Source organism: Sesamum indicum, linkage group LG10 (genome assembly GCF_000512975.1).
Source record: "Sesamum indicum cultivar Zhongzhi No. 13 linkage group LG10, S_indicum_v1.0, whole genome shotgun sequence".
Taxonomy (NCBI): domain Eukaryota; kingdom Viridiplantae; phylum Streptophyta; class Magnoliopsida; order Lamiales; family Pedaliaceae; genus Sesamum; species Sesamum indicum.
This window is the reverse complement of record NC_026154.1, coordinates 6,855,805-6,864,629: the sequence shown is the minus strand read 5'-3', so window position 1 is coordinate 6,864,629 and position 8,825 is coordinate 6,855,805. Positions and strand designations below refer to the sequence as shown.

At 34.9% G+C, this 8,825-nt stretch overlaps 1 protein-coding gene across 1 annotated transcript; it reads right to left on the bottom strand.

Moving 5' to 3' along the window:
* Positions 2,635 to 5,945, bottom strand: LOC105172168 (F-box protein SKIP5). The gene is made up of 5 exons (XM_011093526.2): positions 5,691 to 5,945; positions 4,958 to 5,102; positions 4,792 to 4,870; positions 3,726 to 3,784; positions 2,635 to 3,218 (listed from the first exon to the last, which is right to left on the bottom strand). The coding sequence occupies exons 1-5, from the start codon at positions 5,812 to 5,814 to the stop codon at positions 2,870 to 2,872; spliced, it is 756 nt and encodes a 251-aa protein (XP_011091828.1). The 5' UTR covers positions 5,815 to 5,945; the 3' UTR covers positions 2,635 to 2,869.

Sequence of the window (8,825 nt, the reverse complement as noted above, 5' to 3'; positions counted from 1 at the left end):
TTCCCCAGCTGCTAGTGAGCCTATTGTTGTGGAGGTGGATGCCCCTAAGGAGCCTTTCCCCTAATCACTAGCAAAGCATGTTGTGCCTCCCATTCCCTTAGGAGTAGGGCTTGTTTTGAACGGGTGTCTGCTTGGGAGCAGGACTTGTTTAAAAACGTGTCTGCTTGGAAGCACGACTTCTTTTAAGAGGGTGTTTATCTGGCAACAAGCTTATTTTGAGAAGGTGCTTGTTTAAGAGCAGTGCTTATTTTGAGAGGGTGCATGCCTGGAAGCATGATTATTTTCTGAAGGTGTCTGCTTGGCAGCATGGCTTATTTTGAGATAACACCTACCTAATTCAATAGTAGAATCTTTTAAGATTATGGACATTCCACAACCGCAATAGGGGTCGACCTTCGGTGTCTTTTAGTTCGTATGCTCCATGCCTTCATGTTTTAGTAAAGTCATTCCCAACTCGAGTCTAGTTTATCAGCTAGTTAATATCTAATCAGTAGAGAATAAGGTCCATTACTTGGCAGTCCCGTGGTCTTACCCGCTTATCATGGGCATTATTTATCATGCCTTGTAATGCTGCATGCAGAGGAAGGCCTACTCCCAAAGTTTTTCAATGATATCTAAGCTCTCCTTGAGGAAACGGGTGTAGTCTTCCCCGGAATGTGAGTTAATTCCTACTTTGACCATGATGATAGCATCCGTCCCATATAGTAATGTGCAAGGGCTTTTTCCCATATAGTTTTACGGAGTAGTCCGATAAGCCCAGAGGACACTGGTCAGCTCCTTAACCCAGTTTCCTCCGACTCGTTCTAATCTTCTCTTGATCCCCTATATTAGTGACCTCCACTTGGTCATTAGCCTGGGGGTTAGCTTTTAGCTTGAGTCTTTGCTTGTTTTGCAAACCCTAACAACAGTCTTGTATTATCGGTCATTGCTTGAGATAATTTCTCGAGGGAGGCCAAAATGACCGATTATGTTTCTCCATATGAATTTCATGACTTCTCCCTCAATGATTCGATAGAAGGGTTCTGCTTCCACTCACTTGGTGTAGCAGTCAATTGCTACCAACAAGAACTTTCTCTAACACGAGGCTAAGTGAAAAGGCCTGCAATGTTTATCCCCTAATGAGAGAAAGAATAGGGAGATAAAAAATGGTCAGAGGTTCTGTTGGCTGATGAAAGAGGGAAGAGTGCTTTTGGCATCAGTCATAGCTACGAATTAATTACTTGCATCGTACTTCATAGTAGACCAATCCTACCATAAAGTTTTTCCTACCATATTAAGGCCCCTACATGAGCTCCACAACATCCACAATGAATTCTCTTTAGGATATATAATCCTTCCTTTCGGGACGGGTACCTCAGGAGAAGGTGCGGTCTCCTGTCGATCAGTTGAGAGAATCCCTCTCACAACCATTCCAGGATAGCTTACCGCTATTCCCCCCAACTTGGACTTTTAATGGGGCTTTAGGGCTAGAGAGGTGGTGTATTGGTGATTTGCCTAGTTTTGCAATCTTCCATTGCACTAGCTAACTTAGACACGTATTCAGCCTTAGAGTTTTCTTCTCGTGGGATGTGAATGAGTTGAAAGCTCTCAATCCAGATTTTAACTCAATTCGTCGTAAATACTGAATCGTGCTATCCTCCTTGACCTCTTATGTCTCTTCAATTTGTTTCACTATGAGTTGAGAGTCTGAGTATGTTTTAAGGTGCCTAGCTCCTGTTTCCCAGGTCATCACCATGCCTAGCACTAAAGCTTTATATTCAACTTCATTGTTTAAAGCTTCTAAAGTTGAATTTTATAGCGAATCCTCAAGGAAAGTGATTATTGTCCCAACCCAATCCCCCTTGAGAGTGTTGATCCATCTATGTTAGCAGCCACACTTCCCTCTTAGGATGGGTGGTCATTTCTGAAACAAAATTGCCCAAAACTTGGGCTTTAATAGCCGTTTTGGGTAGATAGAACATGTCATATCCGCTTAATTCAATGGTCCAAAAGTGCTAGGGTTGCCGTGAGTTTGTTTTAACAGATGATTGATCCTTAACCCCACGGGGTAGGAGAAAGTATGGCCAACCTTCACGTTGCGGCAACTAGGGTGAACGCCAATTTCTCGATAGTGGTGTATGGTCCTACTGCTCCATTGAATACTTTACTGACATAATATTTACACGTCCGCCGCTCCTACTCATATATATATTTACGCGTCCTACTCCTATTTACATGAGAAGTTGTATATATATATATATATATATATAGATATAGATATCTCCTTGGAAAGATTTGACAAGCAAGGGGAGTTTTGCTAGGTATTTCTCGAGTTTTTCGAATGAGTCTTGGCATTTACTCCCGTTCAAAGTTCTTAACTTTTCTCAGCACCTCAAAAGAAAGGCATTATACTTCATTAATATTCGTGGGGACTTTCACGTCCAAGATTGCCTTGATTTTGAGTGGATTTGCACCGATGCCCTTTTCTGTTACTATGAATTCTAGAGCGTATTTTCTTCATCCGAAAGACACATTTGGCGGGGTCAAGCTTCAACCTGTACTTCTTGAGGACCTCAAATGTTTCCTCAAGATCAGTGACATGATCTTTTTGCGGACTCTGTTACTCAAATATTTTATTTTCAAAATATTCTGGAAAAATTATATAAATAAAAACTAAAATAAAGTTTACCACTTCACGTTGCATTCAATTTTGAGGCTACTATACAACATCAGCCACAGTTAAACACTAGAAATACATGAGATAATACAATGCTGAAAATATAATACAGACTCCAAATCACAGAGAGGGGAAGAGAATAATAAAAATAAAATAAGATGTAAAAGGAAAACAACGGTTAACCTACTAGTAAGGACGGAGGACGTGATATTGTCAACTTTCCTCGACATTGAACCAGAAGAACAGGGAAGTGCGAGTATATATGACCCGAACTTGCTGCAGAGAGAGAGTTCCGCTTGTCAACACAGCCTTCGCACCTCCTTCGATCCTCGTTCGCGTTACAGTAACAGAATCCGCAGTATTCTTTAGTACAGGTTGAATCCCACGAGGAGCAGTTGCAGTAGTTACAATGGCATGAGATAGATGGTCTAAAGGATTCGACTCGCATTGAAGAATACAGCCATCAATTGTGAGCCTCCCGCTCCTATGAAGCAGGCAGCAACCGAGCTCTGCTCTTACGGTCAAGTTCGCAAGTTTGCACGTTGACAAGAACTCCAGTGCACTGTTCAGACAAGGAATAGCACATCTAAGAAACTTCCTTTTAGCCTGAACAACCTCCAGTTGATAGTTTAACAGACCAATCCAAAATGTTGGATGATGTTTTCATGGTAGAGTGCCTGAAGCCAACTACTAATATTCTTGTGACCAGAAAGATGCAACTAGTATCCATCTCAAAAATATATAAGTGGAATACCAACAAGAGTATGCATCCAATGATGATGACACTTGATTAGCCACGAAACCTTATAGGGTTTGGCAAAGACAACTATCAACAGTTGGAATGCAGAGAAATCCAGTTGGATATAATTTTATTCTGCCCCCCAAGATTAAGGAAATAGACCAATCATTGATGTGATTAGCACTCAAGATTAGTCCCCAAAATGAGATACAGTCAGTAGCTCTGACCTGTCCAGCAGCTATGGGGAAAATATTCATTTATTAAGCAAAAATGTCATCTATGAATGACCAATTCAGAATTAAAGACAGGACAAAGTGAAAAACTGCAAACCTCTCAGAACCGCGGGAGCAGATAAGTGTTGTATCATCAGGAAGTTCACCTGCACCAATCTGAGAAAATATACGGATATAAGATACTTCTTCCCTATAATAAGGTACAAGATGAAGGCAAGAATTAAGGGCCAGTAATTTAATCAGCTACATTAAGACAGCCAAAACTCAACCCCCCACCAAGGCACTCTCTGTCTCTCGTCCAGATGAAAATAGAACCATGTAGACAAATATAAAGAGGAAGATGATGGAGACAACAAGAAGAAAGGCCAAATGAAAATGAGATGAGTAATCCAACATGTGGAAGCAATGTGCGACCTGTATAAAGTAATCACAAAATAACTAGCTGTCATAAAGGAGCAGCAGCTTTAATCAGCCAAGCAAGAAAGAGGAGAATTTAACACTGAGAAAACGATAAGGGAGCACATAATTCAGCATAGAAAGGAGAAAATTTCATAGTTCGTTCCAAAATTTCCCAAAGCAGCCAACTCTAATGGGGGAAATACAAGTTCAAGACAGTTGATGTCTTTGGAAACTCAGCAGCATATCCAATCATGTACAGTTTCGGCAGATGTCATCTCATGCAAAACGAAGTTGGCTGCATGAGAAGGTTGATTTCTGTATCAACTAAACATTTCTCATCCAAAAGGAAATTGGCTGCATGAGGAGGTTGATTCCCCTATCAACCAACTATATTATACATCAGTAGACTAGTGATTAATGCCTCTATAAAAGCACATTGTAAATTGTATTTATCTGAAACTACCATGGGTTATACAAAAATATCATGGTGATACACAGACCAGTGACCATAACCCCTCATTTTTGCTGATGTGTAACTGAAAAAACCTGTTCAATATCAGCATCTTATCTAGATTAAATCATGGAGGTCAAGCTAACATCAGGGTTATGCAGACCAGATGTCCAATGCTTGATACACAGTAGATATACCAAACATCATCCTTTTCCTTTCTCAAACATACAAGAAAAATGAAAAAGAAAATCATAAACAAAATAAGAGGGAGATTTGGACTTATTGCTGTTTTAAAGGAAGAGAAGCATATTACCAGGCAAAGAGGCTTTTTAATCTGAATATTAGAAGTGCGGTGAATCCCTCCTGCTGCAATCAGTATAGTGTCCCCCGGCCTGCAAAGCATTGCGTCAGAAGAGTTCATCTTTTCAGGACTAGCTGTTTTACCTGAAACTTAATGCAAGAATGTATAGCTTCACTGCCTTGCAGCAGAAACAGCTGTCTCAATGCTAGGGTAAACTCCAGGCTGAGATAAATCTTTGACAGATCGATCTACGCGCAACCACAGCCGAGGGTGACATGCCAGGAAACGCCATCTGTGGCAAACGAGGGCGGTGTTATACCTATCTGCAAACTCAACAGAAAATCGTGACGGAATACGAAAAAACAAATTGAAAAGTTTGTGACTCTAGGACAATAAATTAGTTACATATTATAGTGCCTATGCATAGAATGGATGGACAAAGTAGTGAACAATTAGCATCTATTCCTTGTTTCCCCTCCGAAGATTCTAAAACTACTCCTTACAAGTTTTCCATATTAATAAGAAACAATTTGCTAAATATATTAACTGGAAATCATCGGCAAAGGAGTAGAATGCATATGGAACTTTAACATGGAAAACAGATTTGGAGAAATTATATTCATCAAACTTAGCAAACAGCACCTCACTGTTTCGCCAGAAATGACTACTTCCAATAAAAGCTTCAACATTAAGTAGTAAACTATAGCAGAAACTTGCCCTTAGCTCAATCAATGAAAAATAAAGTCATTAACTTTCCGTCATTCGACCAAACTAAATTCTATTTATAAAATAACAATTCAACTCTAGAAATGTCCACAAAATCGAAAAAAAAAAACCAATAATTCAGCTACCTAAACGGCAATACCACAGGAACAGGCACAAAAAGGAAAAAGGGAACAAGAATGCCGAACCTGGGATAGGAGAGAGGAAGCTGAAAATGAGCATCAGACAGCCATCGTCAAGATTGTTTATGTGAGAACCACGAAAAGGGTTCTTCGAATGCCTTGCTAATTTCTTGAATTTGGGGTTATCCATCCAAAAGAATTAGGGATTTTTAGGGACGATGTCTGGTGGAAGGAGGATTCTATTCAAGTATTTTCTGCAGTTGAGTTGCTTCACTCGCTATCCATCAACAAATTCTCTCTCTCTCTCTCTCTCTCTCTCTGGTTCTTATTTTGGGAACAGACGTAAGAAATAGCCCAATATTGTAACCTAGTTGGGCTTTAGGTACTAAGTACATCTATTGGGCTTTTTGTATAGATAGGTTGTTTGGATAATTTCAATTTATCTTATGTATATATATTTAATTGAGTGAAAAAAATAAAAGTAATAATATAAATTAATATTAAGTGTATATGAATAATAAATAATTAAATAATAAAAAATATAGTTATTTTTAAATGGAAAATGTATAATTAATGGCATATTAGACAATACATATTTTGTGAATCATTATTAGGAGTATCATCTTAATAAATAATATAAATTTTTATTATATATGTTTAATTGAATGAAAAATAATAATTAAAAACTTATCAAATTAATAAATAAATTAAAGTTAGATGTGTATGAACAAATATTATTAATCAAATTAATTAATAATAAAATGTGATTATTTGTGGAAGAAAAAAGCATATTAATTCTCATTTTGAGAACCATTATGATTACTATAGAGGTCTCCCCTTAATTGATAGTATTTATCTATACTAATATAAAATACAAAGACTTTTATACTCACAAATAATGATTAATGATAATGTCGTACTAATATTTTATGAAGTCAAAAATGCCTTTCAACTGATGAAATAACTAATTTATTCAGCTTTTAATTTAACTGTTAAATTAGTTTACTTTTTTTTTCTTTTTTTGTAACGTAATGTTTTGATTTATATATTTTACTCTTATTCATAATATATTTTAAATATAAAAAATTATTTATTATATGCACACAGAAATAGCGTGCCATAAAGGCTAGTACAATATATAATTGAAAAACACCCTATTAATGTCTTCAATTTATTGGTATATTAATTTTTTTAAATTGAATAATTATTTTTAACTTCTCCACTCATCATAATTTTTCAGAACTATCCATTTTGATTATTTTTTTGTTCTCTTATTTATTTTTATCTTATATATATATATTATCTTGTATTTATTTTAGATACTTTTTAACTCTATAAAAAGTAAATAATATCATTTTAAAAGTATTTTATTTTAAATATTTTATATAAATTATGCATATACATAAAATATGCCACATTTACTAATAGATATATAATTAAATGCAGGTAAATATAGTGTCATGGTCTTACATAACTACTTTTTTAAAACTTCTTTCTCTTTCTTAAAGTTTCTACATACATTTTTTTCCTCTTTCCAATATCATATCATTATCTTCTTTTATTCATAATTTTTTTAATAAATCCCATACTTATATTAACCTATTATCTATAGTAATATAAAATAAAAAAACCCCACACTCATAATTAACAGTTTATGACACCGTTACACTAATTTTTTATTAAGTCAAAATATCCTTCGACTGATAAAACTAGACACAGTTGAAGATCCAAGAATTAACGTCATGAAGACACAAATCGACCTGATGAAAGATCAAAAGCTTTATATCCACTAAGAAAACATTCAATTCAAGTCAAATATTTCAAACTTATAGCATTTAGTTTGGAACAAGTCAAAAGACCCTTAAATTTTAACGTTATTTGAAGATCAAAGTCAATGGAAAAGAGACTAAAATATCAAGTTCTACACCCGAAGCTAGGCCTGTCAACGAGTCGAGCTCGAGCTCGACTCAGGATCTTCGAGCTCGAGCTCGAGCTCGACGAGCTGGCCGAGGTCAAGCTCGAGCTCGAGCTCGACAATTTATTCTCGAGCTCGAGCTCGAGCTCGAACTCGAGCTCGGTTTCTCGAGCTCGAGCTCAAACTCGAGCTCGAGCTCGAGCCGATGAACTCAACTCGAGCTCGCCAAGCTCGACAGCTCGAATCATCATCATTATTATTATTATTGCTTTAAATCATGAGATCGAATCATAATATTTTACATAGATATAGTTAATTATGTTCATACCGTCTGATATGATCTAATTGACACAGTCTTGTATATATTTAAATTTCGTACATCATCATCATCATCATCATTATTATTATTATTATTATTATTTTAAATAATGAAATCGAATAATCAAATTTTTACATAGATATAGTTGAAATTAATATATGTTAACAATTTGCAAAATTTATGTATTTATAAATGTTAGTATAACATTGATGTAACTATCATCTTACATTGTTGAAAAATATGGGTTAATCGGGCCATCAAAATTCAGATTTGACCGTTAGATATGATAAAACTTACAAAAAAATACATTTGGTAAAGTTTTATATTTACTGGATATACGGATGTTGAGATATCGTACTCGAAACATAAGAGTAATCATTCAAGACGGTGTATCGTTGAATCAGGCCATGTGATTTTAAATCATACCATCGGATATGATCTAATGGGCACAATCTTGTATATATTTAAATTTCGTATGAATCAGGTTATTATAATTTTTAGATTAATTCATAGGAATTACTAAATTTTGACATAAATTTATAAATAATAAAAAATTATAAGTGAATTAATTGTCAATTTAAGAAAAATATAACGTAAAACAAATATATATTAAAATATAACATAAAGTTTATATATGTCATATTAAATAATAATTTTAATTATAAAAAAATTATAATTTACTAAGTTGTTGATTAAATTTATTTTCATATAAAGATTAAATGTATAAATAAAAGTACCATAATTTATTACTATTCAAAATAAAATGTATGATATTGATTAATAATTATAATATATGGTCAATTTTAATTATAAAACTAATCAAATATTAAATATAAAATTAAATATATAAAAAATTTAAAAATAAAAAAATATATAAAAAAATAAAAAAATATTCACCAGCTCGCGAGCTGAACAGCCAAATATGAGCTCGAGTCGAGCTCAAAGTCGAGCCGGCTCCCCGAGCCCA

Bases quoted from the DNA above. Each gene is read 5' to 3' on its own strand.
- LOC105172168 (XM_011093526.2), bottom strand. From the start codon at position 5,814: ATGGATAACCCCAAATTCAAGAAATTAGCAAGGCATTCGAAGAACCCT. The intron at 5,103-5,690 runs GTTCGGCATTCT...TTGAGTTTGCAG, and splicing joins CTTCCTCTCTCCTATCCCAG to ATAGGTATAACACCGCCCTC. The intron at 4,871-4,957 runs GCAGTGAAGCTA...AATGCTTTGCAG, and splicing joins ACAGCTGTTTCTGCTGCAAG to GCCGGGGGACACTATACTGA.